We start from the raw sequence: 19,112 nt of genomic DNA, 5'->3' as shown, positions 1-19,112 counted from the left end.
CAAGTACCATCTTTCAACGTATTTTGGTATGACGCGGCCGGGGATCAAACCACCAACCTTCCGCTCTCCGGGCGGACGCTCTTCCATAATAAGAGACTATACACAAATAGCATGGGACCATGAAGGTCACACCACGGACCAATATAACCAAGTCCGTGGTCACACCAAGCGGTGGCTTCCACTATCGACACAGCCAAAATTTAGGAATTAAAGCAATACTACTCATTTTTGTCAGGTTATGCTGAACTATTTCACCCTCTTATGAAACTTACTGTGTAAAGTTGCCGTTGGATCACTGCAGGGACGTTTCTGCCGAATCAAGTCGCTAGGACCACAACCCCAAATTGATTCTTCTCCCCTTCTTCGTGAGGTACTCTGAAGGTGAGACGCGGCGGATGTTGGTACAGAACCATCTGTGTAACACCAGGTGTCATGGGCACAGGCACAGTGTGGCTTCCCAATTGCAGATTTCATCGATTAGATAACACAACTGGAATCTTTAATCAATCATCTCCCTTATCTGATGGCGGTCCGTCACTACACAGCCATGGTTGTCAAGGTTGGTCTTCCATGTGTTGCATTCTGCAGGACACAAACAAAATAGGCATATGCAGTGCAGTGCAACCGTCAGCCAAACGAAAAGAAAAGCATATACTTGATCATATATATGATCACCCGTATTGAGTTAATATATATACATGCTCTTTTGCTTACAAAAGGTTGGAATAATGTAAACAACTAACTATATTATTACCATGCTGACTACAATATTTGCTAGCAACAAATCAAAGTTCTCCATACCAATATCAATCACTGGAGAAAAGGAAACTGCAAGAAACTATTGAAATAAGAGAAAGAAGCCAGCCATTCAGAGACCAATGCCAACTTGAAATATCATTTCTACGTCATTTAAAAATATATTAAGAAAATCCTTCTTATCAACATGATCCTGAAAGGTACACAATCATAAACCACTGAAATGTAACATTTAGTTTTCTTAATTAACCAAATTTATTTTAGATAATCTCTATCGTAATGGTGAAATTTACACTGTTTAATATGTTATATATATTGGACACAATTTATGAATAACAGCTTCATTACTTTTCTGTAAAGGCGACGTTTCGGTATAGATCCGTATACCGTTGTCAACCAGGATCTACACCGATACGTAAAAAAGAAGTTGTTATCCGTCAATTGTGTCCACTTCGTCATCCGTCAACTTCTAAGAAATGCCTATCAAACAATTCAAGTTATAAATATTGTGTTAAAGAATGTAGTCAAGAATGTTTAGATACACTGTCACAATCAGGGAAATGATACGTCTTTAGTTTTTAGACTACCCATCATGGCTGATGGTAGAAACATTTCTTCGAACATAATTGGCGCAGAACCATAATTAATTGTAAACAGGGAAATAAAAATATTAAGAAAAACAAAAAAACTATACAGGAAACATTATTAGCCAAAATTAAAAGTATCGTGTTGAGGGGAAATAGGTGTCTTAGGTGGTGTGACCTTGTAGTTTCCACCTCTGTTTTGATTTTGTAATTAATTAGAGGAAGTTTGGAAGGGGACTCAGAATGCGTTTTGTAACATATACCACTAATATTAACAGGATTTGGGAAATGACTGTAAACTGCCATGTTGTCTGAGTGTAGATATGATTTGTGATCTTAATCATCGGATGTGAACATGTAGACAGGATCTCATTGGTGTTCGTGATTTTCACAATTGCCCAATGGCTATCCTGTAGAGGTGTCTGGGGATACCAAGGTGAACAGTTTATTATTAGAGGCAGTTGGCAGTGAATGCGTGGGAACACCAATTAGATAGTTTGTTTTCGGGATTTTTAACCCTTTCTTTCTCTGTGTGAAGTAGCCCATCCGGTTCACGCATTTTATATCGAAGACGACCTGACGTGGCTAGAATCCGTGTTTATCTGTGACAAGTTCACCTTGGTGACATTTTAATGAACTTCACAAGTGACGATTGATTTAAATATTCATAGTATTATAGTTTGTCAAATTGTAAATAAAACTGTAAAATAATTTATTGATATATTCAATGTAGGGAAATATCCAAGTGGGGAAATGTATTATGAAGAATGTATGATGTTTCCACGTTAACTTGGAGGTTAAATAATAAATTTGATAAACATTCATGTGTGATGTTTGTCCTCGCTGGACGTGATGAACATGTTGATTATTTCATATTCAGTCTTCTGTTTCCTGTTGTGATGAGAGGTGCTCGCAATTTGCACAAATAACAACACGGTTAATTGAATGCCTTGTAACTGTATATTCAGTCTTTATTCATTATCACTTGTGAAAGTTGCTTACAAAATTAAAATTGAACTGTTATACCATTGACTGACGCCATTCAGACTCAACAAGCCAGGTGAAGGGTTTGCATACCACTGACTGACGCCATTCAGACTACACGAGTCGGGCGAGGGGTTTGCATACCACTGACTGACGCCATTCATACTCAAGAGTCAGGCGAAGGGTTTGCATACGACTGACTGAAGCCATTCAGTCTCAACGAGTCAGGCGAAGGGTTTGCATACCACTGACTGACGCCATTCAGACTACACGAGTCAGGCGAAGGGTTTGCATACCATTGACTGACGCCATTCATACTCAACAGTCAGGCGAAGGGTTTGCATACCACTGACTGACGCCATTTAAACTACACGAGTCAGGCGAATGGTTTCATACCACTGACTGACGCCATTCAGTCTCAAGAGTCAGGCGAAGCGTTTGCATACCACTGACTGACGCCATTCAGGCTTAACGAGTCAGGCGAAGGGTTTGCATACCACTGACAGACGCCATTCAGTCTCAACGAGTCAGGCGAAGGGTTTGCATACCACTAACTGACGCCATTCAGACTACACGAGTCAGGTGAAGGGTTTGCATACCACTGACTGACGCCATTCAGACTACACGAGTCAGGCGAAGGGTTTGCATACCATTGACTGACGCCATTCATACTCAACAGTCAGGCGAAGGGTTTGCATACCACTGACTGACGCCATTTAAACTACACGAGTCAGGCGAATGGTTTCATACCACTGACTGACGCCATTCAGTCTCAAGAGTCAGGCGAAGCGTTTGCATACCACTGACTGACGCCATTCATACTCAACAGTCAGGCGAAGGATTTGCATACCATTGACTGACGCCATTCAGTCTCAACGAGTCAGGCGAAGGGTTTGCATACCACTGACAGACGCCATTCAGTCTCAACGAGTCAGGCAAAGGGTTTGCATACCACTGACTGAAGCCATTCAGGCTTAACGAGTCAGGCGAAGGGTTTGCATACCACTGACAGACGCCATTCAGTCTCAACGAGTCAGGCGAAGGGTTTGCATACCACTAACTGACGCCATTCAGACTACACGAGTCAGGTGAAGGGTTTGCATACCACTGACTGACGCCATTCATACTCAAGAGTCAGGTGAAGGGTTTGCATACCACTGACTGACGCCATTCATACTCAACAGTCAGGCGAAGGATTTGCATACCATTGACTGACGCCATTCAGTCTCAACGAGTCAGGTGAAGGGTTTGCATACCACTGACAGACGCCATTCAGTCTCAACGAGTCAGGCAAAGGGTTTGCATACCACTGACTGAAGCCATTCAGGCTTAACGAGTCAGGCGAAGGGTTTGCATACCACTGACAGACGCCATTCAGTCTCAACGAGTCAGGCGAAGGGTTTGCATACCACTAACTGACGCCATTCAGACTACACGAGTCAGGTGAAGGGTTTGCATACCACTGACTGACGCCATTCATACTCAAGAGTCAGGTGAAGGGTTTGCATACCACTGACTGACGCCATTCAGTCTCAACGAGTCAGATGAAGGGTTTGCATACCACTGACTGACGCCATTTATACTCAAGAGTCAGGCGAAGGGTTTGCATACCACTGACTGACGCCATTCAGTCTTAAGAGTCAGGCGAAGGGTTTGCATACCATTGACTGACGCCATTCATACTCAACAGTCAGGTGAAGGGTTTGCATACCACTGACAGACGCCATTCATACTCAAGAGTCAGGCGAAGGGTTTCATACCACTGACTGACGCCATTCAGACTCAACGAGTCAGGCGAAGGGTTTGCATACCACTGACTGACGCCATTCATACTCAAGAGTCAGGTGAAGGGTTTGCATACCACTGACTGACGCCATTCAGACTACACGAGTCAGGTGAAGGGTTTGCATACCACTGACTGACGCCATTCATACTCAACAGTCAGGCGAAGGGTTTGCATACCACTGACTGACGCCATTCAGACTACACGAGTCAGGTGAAGGGTTTGCATACCACTGACAGACGCCATTCAGACTACACGAGTCAGGCGAAGGATTTGCATACCACTGACTGACGCCATTCAGACTACACGAGTCAGGCGAAGGATTTGCATACCACTGACTGACGCCATTCAGTCTCAACGAGTCAGGCGAAGGGTTTGCATACCACTGACTGACGCCGTTCAGACTTAACGAGTCAGGCGAAGGGGATCATTTGGATTTCATTTGTTAATGCTTTGAAAAATATTTATCGATGATTTGGACAATATAATGTAAGCGCCGGAGAATAAGCAGTCTTGATTATCTCCCGAAACCGATTCCATTGGGTGTAAAAGGCAAAATAGGTCTGTAAAATCTATGACTGAATCACTGAAAATCATTGATGACACCAGGTGTTCACGAAAATGGTAAGCGTGTCCTGGCCAACCGGCATCGTCCACCACTCACACAATTAGCATGAAAAAGTAAGTGCTTGTTTGTTTGTTGTCTAACGCCGCACAAGTAATATATATGGATTAAATAGGAATATAACAAAATCAAGCAAATGCAACTTTTGATGTGATTTATTCATGAAAAGCGCACAATATTACATAACATCATTTGCAGAGCAGCGTCATAATAGAGGGATTTGATTAAAAGGTATGATACATTGCAGCCATCACGATTCAACAAATTCAAAATATGAATCCTCAGAAATATGCTGTTAACATGCCCTTGAGCACGTAAATGTCCTCACAAGTGATATACATGTACATGCAAAACATACTTAGACATAGTAGTCGTGTAGACTTTTGGTCTTTCAAGTATTTTGCAATAACGTGTAATTATTTTTTCATTTATGTGTTATAATCTCTAATGATATTTATTATCCCGCTCTCAGCAAAGCTATCGGGCGTTACCAAAAAAGGTAAAAATAGATGAACATAACATTTCTAGAAGTTATTTTGAGACGTTCGAGACTCAATTAAACCAGGTACCACACAACTATATATGACGGGTTTATAACATGTGTCCCGTGTACGCTGTGTGTGGCTAAGGAGGAGGGATTAGAACGGTGAAGTTGGCAGTCCTGAACAGATTCATCCAAGCTTTAAAAATATATTATTTGTTATCTGGTTAGATAAAAGTAATGACATTATGTAACAGCTGATGATAACCACACAGACACAATGTCTAAATATCACTCAGGGCACACATTACATGAGGAATGAATGAGGAAATAGACACCAGGGCCCCGTTCCTCAAAGCGATCTTAGCAATAAGGTGATCGTAAGTCCCATACTTTAAGTGAAGGATAAAACACGTTCCGAGGTTTTGGTTGAAAATGTAAACCCGCCTGGGAGGGAAGATCCTAAGGCCCGCAGGATCTTTCCGACCAGGCGAGTTTACATTTTCAACCAAACCCGAGGATAAGGGTTTTATCTGACTTATAAACCGAAAAAAAAGAAACTTAAATCAACATTTATCAACATTTTTATGTTTCGAACATATTTTCCATGAACCTTAGGAAACGCGCGTAAAATATCTGTTGCTGGCGTACGGATCTTGAAAAGGGCATTCTAAAAACCAGTGAGGCTTATCAATACCTCTGTAGCCTCGTGGTACACGTACACTCACTGGGCTACAGATATGAAGGTTGCGAGTTCGATCCTCGGGAATATAAAGAAAACATTTGCCATTTGATTTCACATTTCATTACCTGTTACAATTTGAACGGAAGTTATATTAATAAAATACCCAGGACATTATAAAAAATCCCTGGGATATTATATAAAGAGGGAGAGAGGAGTGAGTGAGTGTGTCATGGAAGGAGGGAGGGGAGGCGAGATGAGTGAGTAGGTGGGGCAGGGAGGGGAGAGCGAGTGAATGAGAGACAAGCCTCAAAGTTGTTTATGCCCATGTCACATCGATTGAATGCATTATAGAAAATGGACGACAACGAAAAGTGCAAAATTGAAGGTGATGGAAAAAGCTACCCAAAACACACGCCTGAACGCAACCAGTGGTTTAGCCCATGCACGTCACATGACACGAAACAGTGAATTTGAGTATAAAATGGTTCAAAAGAGATACAACTGTATTGCGCTCTTGGAAGTTGAAAATGCGACGTTTTATCTATAATTATCTGCGTGACCCCTCAGTAATGTTACCCGACTGACAAAGAGATTTTAGTGAATTGCAAGGAGCTCGTCCACCTCTATGGATTATGTACCGATTTCCTGGGAGAAAGGATTCTGTGCCGAGGAAGTCAAGGTGCTAATCCTGCCCCATGTTGACTGTCTCTTGATGTTACGTACGTCAAGATGTCCAAAACAAGCGTCAGATTTTCCCAGCGTTTTTGAGGATATTCCTCCCGATGGAAGCATACATCCCAGTCGACGCCAGGAGTGTCGCCTGACTCGTGTATTCTGGATAAGGTTTGGGGAAGGTGAGATGAACCGACAACGTCTCTACGTTCCACTCTATGAAGAAATACAGTGCATCGTCGTTCATGTAATATTCGTTGTAATCTTTGAACCATGGCGGGTGACATTTGTGTTTGTAGCACAACACCTGGAGTTGTCTGTCAGCATGCAGGACGTGAGGGAAACGTTCGTACACCCTGTACGGCAGACACCCTGAGTTGTAGATCCAGTGATTGTCGCGGTAGTCCTTCATTGTCAACAAGAATTCGTGAACGAACTTGGAATGCTTCTTGGCTATGAATACTCCGATGTTGAAAGTTTCTGGCCATATGTCGGCCTTGACCCACTCAAACCCCATCACAGAATCATAGGCAAGATGAGAGTCCTCAATAGGCTTTGTCCATAATACATCCGGGTCCTGGTTCACTCCGCCATATTTGTTTAGAATGTACAGTTTCACAACATCGTTGGCGTGAGCTTTATTCTGCACGACGTTACCGAACACAAACTCAGGCAGTTCCATAAACACGAACGTTACATTCTCCTCCCTCTTCAGCGTCTCCCAGAATTCACCCAATGGTTCGCAGTCTCCGTGGAAATACACGTGATACAGGCGTGCGACGTAGAGAGCACTGAGGACGCTGAGATAATGGGCGTACGTGAGGGTTCTCTTCCCGAACCATATATAATGAGAAATCCTGGGCGCCAGAACTTTGAAGTCTTGTTGTAAATGTATTACATCGGAATTACCATAGAATAGAAGACGGGCAAGCTTACCAAAATTGATATCGATGTACCAAATATCTTTAGGTCTAACCGGCAAATTGACTATAACCGCCAAACAACGCTCCACCGATACTTCATAGTCATACATGGAACAGGCCTTCATATCACTGTGGCTGAAGGTCACAGAGTCGTTAACTGTGGTGGCGTTAGTGCCTGGAACTACACCAATAAAACCATCCAAGCATTTATCTAAATATTCATTTTTAATTATCTTTTCGTTTTTATTGGCAGTACGAAATGAAAACAATAGTTGCATCTGCTTAGCCTGGGTGGGAAACTGTCTGAACACGGTGTTTTCCCCAACGTAAAGGCCGCCATGCTGTAGCAGATACTGCTGCACTGTGTGGAGCTTGTCCATGGCGCTGTTTCTGCATGAGGTGTCGGTGCTCATCTCGTCCAGCACGAGATAAGGGATGGTGGCGACGAGATCACGGAACCAGGAGTTGTACTCAAGTGGATCCAGCACCGGGTAGTCGGTGTAGTGGAACACGATCTTCAATGGCTTCACCATCTTCACAACACTAAGGATGCTTAAATAATTGTGAAACTCAAACATCTTCCGCGCACACCAAAAGTAATGAACTGTTTTTGAGTTGACGTTGGGAACGGGATACAGCTCTACGAGATCAGTGTGAAGGTTCGTGCTTGTAGGTGGAATGTCAGCAGATGCACACACCCTGACGCCGGGGTTCCTGTAGACGACGTATATGAAGCACAGCGACGTCACTGCCAATACAGCGGACGCCAGAAGGAACACCACTTTACCTCTTTTCTCCGACACCATCTTGACTAGATCTGAAAAAAAATTCCTATTTTTAAAAAACTAGAATTTAAGGATGAATGAATAAATGAATGAATGAATGAATGAATGAATGTCCTCTCGATAATGAATAAATGAATGAATGAATGAATGAATGAATGAATGAATGAATGTCCTCTCGATAAATCCGAAGATTCTCAGAAACACCAAGATTATTTAATTAAATAACAAAAAAACAAAAAATGAAACGTATATATATGTCCCGCATATTTAAAGGCTCTAAACAGTGAGAAAGATATATATGATAATATGTATACTTTGAAGATTCTTTAATAGTGAAATGCCATGTTATTTCATCAATGTCATTGTTATCTGCACCGAGAGAGAATGCTAACATTCTGCCTAGAGGCACAATGCGACTACATTCGGCCTACAGAAATGTCCTCGTGGGGATTGCTGGTTAGAATAGGTACCGAAAAACCTTTGACCAAATGGATCGGGTGGTCAAGCTCGGTGATTGGTTGATTGCGTACCCCGATGACGTGAATCATTGTTTACAATATCGATCGTTTATTTACAAGCCGGTGGAATATTGCTGAGTGTGACGTTAATAAAAACGTTTATCACTTCATAGCAAACGTCCAGAGTTACAACATGTTAGAGGCCGCCTCCACGGCCATGATGATCAAACCTAATACCAATGCACATGTTTTGTTTGCAACTGACCCATGCCGCCTCATGTAGCGCTCCTCACGTCCTATGTCCGTGTGGCCAGCATCGAGCCCTGTAGCGTGTGACTGACTGTGTCCGGTTGCTCCAGTATCGCATCTCCTACACGGTGGAACAGCTGCTGGCTACAGATGTGGACGCAAGGACGCCATCGGAGCAGTCATCTCCACTCCAAACAGGTACGTCTCAATTAAAAGTATGAAATTAAATATAAATTTCATCTCGCGTTCATATCAAAGGATGCGGCCCAGATAAGTCTCACACGTGTTTTCATACCGTCTCGACTAACAACAGAGGGAGACTCACAAGAACTGCATGGCAGTCTGGATAATACAGGCTTTTTCTAAAGTTTGATTCAACATAAGCCCGGGTATGTTTCCTATACTATAATGCTGGATTTATTAATAATTGTTTCGTAGATGTATTGTACCTGAGCCTGTCGTACAACCAGAGCAGCTGGTCCACTGAGAAGACCATTGAGGACCCCCAAGGTGTGCTGAGATCATGTTGAAGGGCTGAATGTCCCTTAAGGGGAGGGGGGGGGGGGGGTCCCCTTGTGACGCAGTAGGGGAGGAGGGGTGTTCAGATCATGTTGAAGGGCTGAATGTCCCTTAAGGGAAGGGGGGGGGGGGGTCCCCTTGTGACGCAGTATTGGAACGGGGGGGGGGGGGGGGGGTCCCCTTGTGACGCAGTATTGGAACGGGAAGGGGGGTGTCCCCTTGTGACGCAGTATTGATGTGTTTCATGGGTGCTAATACTTTATAACGCAGTATTGATATTTCATGGATGTTCATACTTTATTTACTATTCTTTACAACCTGATATTGATATTTTATATCTAGTATTGATATTTCATGGTGTTCATACTTTATTTACTATTCTTCATAACCTAGTATTGATATTTTATAACCTAGTATTGATATTTCATGGATGCTCATACTTTATTTACTATTCTTTATAACCTAGTATTGATACTTGATAACCTAGTATTGATATTTCATGGTGTTCATACTTTATTTACTATTCTTCATAACCTAGTATTGGTATTTTATAACCTAGTATTGATATTTCATGGATGCTCATACTTTATTTAAGACATAAACGATGAGTGTGGGTTGTTTATCGTTCAATAAAACACAGAAGGGTGAATAAACCATGAGAGGCACATTTTTTGCGATAAACAACGACCGCGAGTCGTTTATTTCATATATGAGATATATCGATATGTACAGCCTATTTAAGAATGTTGATAAAATCTACAAACTTTAAAAATATTTACCCAAATGACGAGCCCCTGAATAGAACCCGAAATCGTCAATGTCGGACAAGTCGTTTTTACGAACAGGTGGGTTAAGTTTGGTATTTCCCGCATATTATCACAATCCTCACGTCGATTATCAGTACTTTTCTCCCAATACCGATTTTCATATCTCTCCCACTTTTTGAGGCGATCGTTCGAAAACTGCGTTTATCTGTGTAACCCAGCTATATCTATGGGGAACACCTTACTTGGCGCTCGATGCATGTCATCGTATCCAAAATGCGTGGATCGATGCTCATGATATCAATCACTGGATTGTCTGGTCCAGACTCTATTATTTACAGATCGCCGTCATATAGCTGGAATATTGCTGAGTGCGGTGTTAAACAACAAAACAACAACAAGTAACAACTTGACACTCCCGTCTCAAAAATACCATCGTCCAATATATGACGTCTTCAGATTGCGAGCGCATATTCGAATCACCAGAAATGTCGTCATGATAGAAAAATGTTTAATCGTGAAATAAACCACGCTTCTACCTTCATTGTTCTTAGCGATTTATCACGTAGCTGTCTTATATAACGCATTATTGAGGTATGTCATGGATGTTCATACTTTATAACACAGTATTGAGGTATGTCATGGATGTTCATACATTATAACGCATTATTGAGGTATGTCATGGATGTTCATACTTTATAACGCATTATTGAGGTATGTCATGGATGTTCATACTTTATAACGCATTATTGAGGTATGTCATGGGTGTTCATACTTTATAACGCATTATTGAGGTATGTCATGGTCGCTCATACTTTATAACGCATTATTAAGGTATGTCATGGATGTTCATACTTTATAACGCATTATTGACGTATGTCATGAGTGTTCATACTTTATAACACAGTATTTAGGTATGTCATGGATGTTCATACTTTATAACGCATTATTGAGATATGTCATGGATGTTCATACTTTATAACACAGTATTGATATATGTCATGGGTGTTCATACTTTATAACACAGTATTGAGGTATGTCATGGGTGTTCATACTTTATAACACAGTATTGAGGTATGTCATGGGTGTTCATACTTTATAACACAATATTGAGGTATGTCATGGGTGTTCATACTTTATAACGCATTATTGGGGTATGTCATGGGTGTTCATACTTTATAACACAGTATTGAGGAATGTCATGGGTGTTCATACTTTATAACGCATTATTGAGGTATGTCATGAATGTTCATACTTTATAGCATATTATTGAGGTATGATATGGATGTTCATACTTTATAACGCATTATTGAGGTATGTCATGGGTGTTCATACTTTATAACACAGTATTGAGGTATGTCATGGGTGTTCATACTTTATAACGCATTATTGAGGTATGTCATGGATGTTCATACTTTATAACGCATTATTGAGGTATGTCATGTATGTTCATACTTTATAACGTATTATTGAGGTATGACATGGATGTTCATACTTTATAACACAGTATTGAGGTATGTCATGGGTGTTCATACTTTATAACACAGTATTGACGTTTCATGGATACTGATATTTTTTAACGTAGTATTGAGGTCCGTCATTCATATGTGTTCCTGGGATGGGATTGGCTACTTCAGACTCCATTGTAACGCACTATCCTTCGTGTGTTTCAGAGATGAGCCTGTCCCTGAAGGTGACAATGCTGACGCTGTTGTCGTGTGCTAACGCGTCTGTGGTAGTTCTCACGCACTATGTACGCACACGCAAGGGCGCCATGTTTTCAGCCTCGTCCGCTGTTCTGATGGCGGAACTACTGAAGGTCGGGGCCTGTCTATTGGCCATGTTCATACGACGTCCGTCCACCTGGCTGTCTAACGTCTACTCCATCACACTTGGAGGGCTCCGGGAATGGGCTCGGGTGGCCGTTCCCGCCATGCTGTACGCCGTCCAGAATAATCTAGTCTTTTTTGCATTGTCAAATCTCAACTCAGTAGTATTCCAGGTAGGAAATTTAAGAATCATCTTGACGTATGTAACCAACATAGCACGCAGTTTGCAGCCTTTGGTTTGGATTGTTACACTGAGCATTCGCATTTATTCAAATTTTGTCACTATCATAATTGCAGTACAGAAAGTACTTCGACGCGACTGCTTTTTTCAACAACTGTGGAGGCATGGGTGGCCCAGTCGTCTAAGGCGCCACAATTCGCTGTGCAGAGTTGCGTCCCTTGGGCACGCCAGAAACCTATGATCCTGGTTTGGCCCCGATTGTTTCTATGTTTGTCAGCACGGTAATCGTCTAAGACCTGCATCACTTCGGGCTTTCCTCCCACATCAAGCTGACATGCCGTTATATAACTGGAATACTGTTCAAAGCGGTGTAAAACCCAACTTACTAACTCACTCAAAACCTGTGATTAAAAGTCTAGGATGGGGGAAATGCAGTTTTAAAAATTGCCCCCGGGTATATGTGTGTGGTATGTGCTCCTGGACAGCCCACGCCCAACCCCACTTTGGAACAGCCTATGAATTATATTAATGGAGCACTGAATATCTTTAACGAGATCAAGTTTAGTATTTTCTATATGATACGATATACGTTTGTTTCACATTACTATAAACTCTCTTATTTGGAACCGTATGCACGGTTTGTACCTCTGCTGTACGTTAACAGGTAACTTATCAACTGAAGATACTGACGACGGCTCTTTTCTCGGTGCTCCTACTCCAGAAGACGCTCACCTTCACCCAATGGCTATCCCTCATGCTGCTGTTTGCTGGGGTGGCAGTAACACAGATCAAGGGAGATCACTCTCGGCACACTCCCACAGCACACCACGCAGAATCCATGGCACTAGCAGCAGTGATAGGTGCAAGCATTTTGTCTGGATTTGCAAGTGTCTACTTTGAGAAGATCCTCAAGGGGGGTGGTCAGTCTATCTGGGAGAGGAACATACAGCTTGGCATCCCCGGGGCATTGTGTGCAACGGTCACCCTGCTTGTTAAGGATAGCCAGTACCTCGTGGACAGAGGCTTCTTCTATGGCTATGACAGTTGGGTGTGGCTGGCTATTCTTCTCCAGTCGCTTGGAGGGCTTCTGGTAGCTTTTGTTGTCAAGGTCATGGACAATATTTTGAAGACGTTTGCGATGGCTTTAGCCATACTGTTGTCTTGTGCCGCTTCCTTCTTCTTGTTTCACACGGGTATCACTATTCAAACATTGGTCGGAGCGCATCTGGTCATAATCGCAATGTTTTTGTACGGTTGTGATACGGCTAGATCTGCTTCTACTCGCCACATAGTCATACAGACATATAGCAGAGAACTTGTAGACAGTACAAGCCACAACGACAGACATACCGACAGCTTGGACACTTCAGAAAAAGCAGGTCATCAAAACCATACGGAAAGCAGTGAGACTATTTTGTATAAGCAATAGCGACGAATAGACTTAGGAGACAAACCCTGTGTACGACAAAAATAAAAATATATATTATTTTTCACAAAAATAATTTATAAAAATGTATACGGCATCAGAACAGACGGACCTATAGCAAAGAAACGTCCGGCAATATATACCATGACCACAGATCGACGGACTTGTGAGTTGGAAACTTCGTACAAGAGGACAGACAATGGTATAACCGATTATTTACAGCGTTTTCTAGGGTACCTATTATTGTGTTTATACACTACTAGGTACACGGTAAACGTTTTTAAGCTGTATATTTCTTCATTAAGAAGATCTAATTATGCACATTACGATGACCTTGGTTGGATTGTGGATATTGGAGTCATATGTTACGAATTGATGTGAGTGAATCGTCTTGCAGTGTTCTGAATTATTGGTACAATCTTTTTGAAAACAGCGGAAAAGTACACAATGTAATAACTTGGTAACTTTCATGCTGATATCATAAGGTGATATTACTTGTTTTTACTGTTTGTATTATTTACATAATTAAGGAATTTGCAGAGATACTGTATCCTCAACACGGTTGTCTTTTACAAGTTTTCGAAGTGTAAATGAAGGCTATTTGGTATTAACACGAACATTTCGTTGTTAGAGAAGAGCTTTCAGCTTAAATCAATAGATTTACAAAGTTGATATCGGTGGTCTTGCCGGGAACTTTGAAATGACAAGATATTTTCTTTCATTCCTTATAATAAGATCCTTTGGAACTTGCTTCAAGCCGCGAGGGTCTAAAGTTCGATAAGAATAATTAAAAAATTCCAAGACACCATAGATGGGATCAAAGATTACGTAGACAAGGAGACGAAATCTGAAGGTCTTTAAAAATACAAAGTATTGAAAGAAAATGGTCCCTTGTGTTTTGCAATGGACCATATGTTACCACAGTTTATTAGTTATATTCAATCGATATTCCCATCTTATCAATGCAGTATCAGAGTGCTATAAGGTTAACTACACATTCCCATTTTTTCATCGAATGTATGAATACATCTATACAAGTAAGCAAAATTGAGTGAGTTGGGTATAACGCCGCTTTTAACAGTATTACAGTTATATCAAGGCGTTTCAGCTTAATGTGGTAGGAAAGTCCGAAGTGATGCAGGTCGCAAAGGTTAACCACTTAGTGAAACCCACGATCACTGGTATGGTACTGACAAACCTAGAAACATAATCAGGGCGAACCGGGATTCGAACCCACAATCATAGGTTTCTGGCGTGCCAAAGGTACGCAACTCAGCACAGTGAATTGGACGACTGGGCCACCCGTGCCCCCTGTAAGCAATAGACATTGATGCAGGTTTGCACGTGACCTGAGATATGCACACCACGCTGTTCACTGGACATAACACCGACACGTGGTCTGCTCAGGAGATAGACTACGGTATTGCCAGTGTTCAGTGCAATTTCCAATGCTAATATGGAGGTATTCGTGTCACATGACACCTAAACAACGTGTGGAATGGTCATTCCATGTTAGACATCCACAACATCAACGACGGTCTTAACAGTTACTTTACAAAAGTTGTACATAGACAAATATGTCTATTTTAATATTGTAGTATTGAATAATTCCTTATGGCGTCGCTCAGTATACGCTTATTCTGTTTTAATATAATTTGAAACAGAACACTTTCAATATGTCAATATTGTATTCAATCCCACACCGTATTGTACACAAGGTTAAACATTTTACAAGAATACAGCGGTTATCGGTATCCAGTGAGCCCCAAACATTGGTGACAATATATAATCTATTGAAAGCCACTACACGCAACATGGACATTGAACAGACACATGGAAACTTGCAGGCGTGGCATGATAGGCGAGTAGTGTTAAACCAATGAGGTTCCATTTGAGACCCGTGAAGATCCGGGGTAGAACAGGTCTTCAGCAACCCATGCTTGCCGTAAGAGGTGACTATGCTTGTCGTAAGGGCTGACCAACGGGATCGGGTGGTCAGGCTCGCTGACTTTGTTGATGCATGTCATCGTATCCCATTTGAGTGGATCGATGCTCATGGTGTCAATCACTGGACTGTCTGGTCCAGACGCGATTATTTACAGACCACCGTCAAATAGCTTGAATATTGCTGAGTGCGGCGTTAAACAACAAATAAACAACAAGGTTCTATTTGAAGGCGTGCGAGTGTGACTGGAGCGGGTTTACTGTATTATTTATTGGGATAAGCATACATCAGTATGCTGGTCACAAAGCTGGGTGCTGTGTATATACACATTTAGTAACATATGGTGATGGCCATCACGAAGATTGTATATATTATTGTATCCTAATTGTAAAAATTAAGATATGAAAACTTGTAAATAAATGGAAACCAAGAAATATTTCTCAGTTATATTTTATGGTTATATGACAGTGCACGAATTATAATTATCATGTAATTAGTTATGCAGGTATATGCCAGTATATCATTGGCAACCTCGTTTTCACGTAGGTTTGAAACCCTTTTTGATGAGAAATCTTCTCCGAGGATCATAGTAGACTGTTATTGAGCTTCATAACCTACTGTTACTCGTCAAATAATCATATGTCAGTGGCATCATGTTACACATATTGTTTAGGATATGTCGGTACCTCAATAACAGCAGTATTGTCAATACCGTGCCTGTCAAAACGATCTTTTTCAAGAGTTTTTATTTACCGTTACTTTTTAAGAATTCATCGTTCAAAAGATACGGTTAAAACAAATTAACCATCAGATATAGATTATTCACAATCACTTGACAGCTTGTTATTTAGCCACAGTTCTGTGAATTCGTAATCAGGGCTGAGCTACGTGTTTCGGTGAAGCCCGCCATTTTGTGACAGAAAGCTTTGGTCGCAATGAAGTTACTGATTTTGGCTCAAGATTAGTGTTTGCATTATAACGTTTATTTATATAATGAATTACGTACAGAGGAACCAAGAATCGTATTTACTTTCATACCATTCTGATTGGTTTGTCGTATTTTCGCACATAACATTCATCGATAGGGGGACGAGTCTTCTTGCAGGTTACGGAAAGGGGCGAGTTGTGACGACTGACGAATGCGCCTCACAGAGATATTCATTGAAATGAAAAAGCAGACACTGGCGAAGCTAGGTCTAGACAAAGCGGAGATACAGTCTATTCCTTTCAGCTATCTAGAGATAAAAAGCGAAATCAACGCCTCAATAGCCCCCAAATGGCCCTCCCAATGGGACGCAAGCGCGATCGGCAGATGGCTATACAAAATTCAACCCAAGATCCACCAAAAGCCATAATCGCACTCAATAGAAAGGAACGTTGAAGTAGCCCCCTCACGCCTCAGACACGGTCTGTGACAATGGATGCTCATCTTGCAATCACTTGTTACTGGAATGTCAAGACGATGTCCCATCCCGGGCACTGTAAAGCAAGAATTGCAGTTAGGTCTGCTTTCTGTCGTAGATCTAAAGGCAAGGGATGCAATAGCGAAGGCCAAACTAACTCTATTTCTAAGAGATGGCCAGGTACTCGAACGTATATAAACAGAGCAGCCAAATAATTTCTATCAATTTCTGAAAATCTAAAATGAAATGATATCAAACGAAAAATGAAATCTTATCAATACAAAAACAGAAATTTGATCAATCCCAAAGCTCACGGTAGATATGTGAACCACACACACACACACACACACACACACACATACACACACACACACACACACACACACACACACATTGAGTTTTGGTCAATGGGAACATGTATACATTAATTGAAAAGGAGGGGGTGGTTCTACATCTGTTTAAGATAATTCGAGTTTGCTGTTCAGAACAGCCTCTTGTGTGTTTGCATTTTCATAGGAACGCCATTCTTCAAAATGAAAGAGAGCAAAATCCTGCCATGTTGACTGGAGACCTAGGCAGGCAGCTGAGAATGATTGTTGAGTGTACACTGAGCATGCCCCTGTATGGTGTGGAAATATGCGCAATATAAATGGCCTATTATATATAAAGTACCAAATTAGTTGATGCGTGTAGATGGATATGACCAAACAATGGATACGCCATTCATACTGCCCCTTCAACTGCCAGAAGTTAAATTCCTAACCTTTGATATTATGTATATTCGTCTGTCTCCATGGTCTAGTGGTATAGCGTCTGCACGGAGATTGGAAGGTCGGGGGTTAGATCCCAGGCTACGTCATACCGACAGACGTTGTAGGATTATACTTATAATCCTGCACAGCGTTTGGCAATAAGGGGATAAAACAAGGACCGGTCGGCTCGGGGTCAGTATACTGAGTGGGCTAGCACTATAAAACAGGCATTATTCCGAACTAGTACAAGCACACACATGTTGCTATATCAGTGCAATAATCTTTACCGCGACGTGAAACCCCATTTCTCCTCATATCACCTCCATGGGTTGAAGATTTCAGGCAGTTCTTGATGCTGACTGCAGATGGCCTTGAACTTTGACTTTTGTCACGTCTACACCTGCGACCAGTTTAAACTAGGGTAGCCTGTGTCAGATGTGAATTTTTTCAGCAGCTCTCTGTTGATCCATTCAATGAACCCGTCACTAAAAATGCATATACTTTTCTTTTGAGGGTACAGTGGATTGCTTAATTTGGACATTACCTAGGATGCTCACTGGTAACGATTGATTAATTGTATATGTCTATTGTAGCCTGCGCAGCACACCAAGAGCAAGATTTGTTCCGCCATTTTCGAGAATTGAAATGTGAAATGATACCCAAGAAAAAGTTGGTATTATGGAGGATTGCTATTATGTTCCTGTGTGTGTTCATAGTTAAGTCAAAGATCCATGAAGATCAGGGGTAGAATAGGTCTTCAGCAACCCATGCTTGCTGTAAAAGGCGACTATGCTTGTAAGAGATCGGGTGGCCAGGCTCCCAATTGCGTGGATCGATGTTCATGATGTCAATCACTGGATTGTCTGGTTGAGACTCGATTACTTACAGACCGCCGTCACATAGCTGGAATAATGCTGGGTGCGGCGTTAAACAACAAACAAATAAATAATAATAATAATGCGATATTGGGATACACCAACTGACAGCAATGCTGGTGATAAAACATGATGAAACATACACCATTCGATACATCGATATCCTGACCATAAAAATCAACTAATAATTAACACATTATAGTGAAACACACAGTTCTTGAATCATCGATACTGTTGAAAGCTGCAGGAATTCGGGTGTTTTCAGACAGGAAAAGGGGCGGTCGGGTAGCCTAGTGGTTAAAGCGTTCGCTCGTCACGCCGAAGACCCGGGTTCGATTCCCGACATGGGTACAATGTGTGAAGCCCATTTCTGGTGTCCCCCCGCCGTGATATTGCTGGAATATTGCCAAAAGCGGCGTAAAACCAAACTCAC

The 19,112-nt window shown here is 41.7% G+C and overlaps 1 protein-coding gene across 1 annotated transcript; it reads left to right on the top strand.

The window, feature by feature from the left end:
* Positions 1-8,929: 8,929 nt before the first annotated feature.
* On the top strand, positions 8,930-18,448 carry LOC139465567 (UDP-N-acetylglucosamine transporter-like). Its single transcript, XM_071247282.1, has 6 exons — positions 8,930-8,983; positions 9,096-9,183; positions 9,424-9,495; positions 11,942-12,270; positions 12,943-13,491; positions 18,398-18,448. Exons 1-6 carry the CDS (start codon positions 8,930-8,932, stop codon positions 18,446-18,448), a joined length of 1,143 nt encoding a protein of 380 aa, XP_071103383.1.
* Positions 18,449-19,112: the final 664 nt, after the last annotated feature.

The sequence above is a fragment of the Haliotis cracherodii genome, unplaced genomic scaffold (assembly GCF_022045235.1).
Source record: "Haliotis cracherodii isolate W230 unplaced genomic scaffold, xgHalCrac1.p SCAF_18, whole genome shotgun sequence".
In the NCBI taxonomy this organism is placed as follows: Eukaryota; Metazoa; Mollusca; class Gastropoda; order Lepetellida; family Haliotidae; genus Haliotis; species Haliotis cracherodii.
Note: the sequence above shows the minus strand (reverse complement) of the source record. Positions and strands in the feature narration are given on the sequence as shown.

Bases quoted from the DNA above. Each gene is read 5' to 3' on its own strand.
- LOC139465567 (XM_071247282.1), top strand. From the start codon at position 8,930: ATGTTAGAGGCCGCCTCCACGGCCATGATGATCAAACCTAATACCAAT. The intron at 9,496-11,941 runs GTGTGCTGAGAT...CGTGTGTTTCAG, and splicing joins GACCATTGAGGACCCCCAAG to AGATGAGCCTGTCCCTGAAG. The intron at 12,271-12,942 runs GTAGGAAATTTA...GTACGTTAACAG, and splicing joins TCAACTCAGTAGTATTCCAG to GTAACTTATCAACTGAAGAT.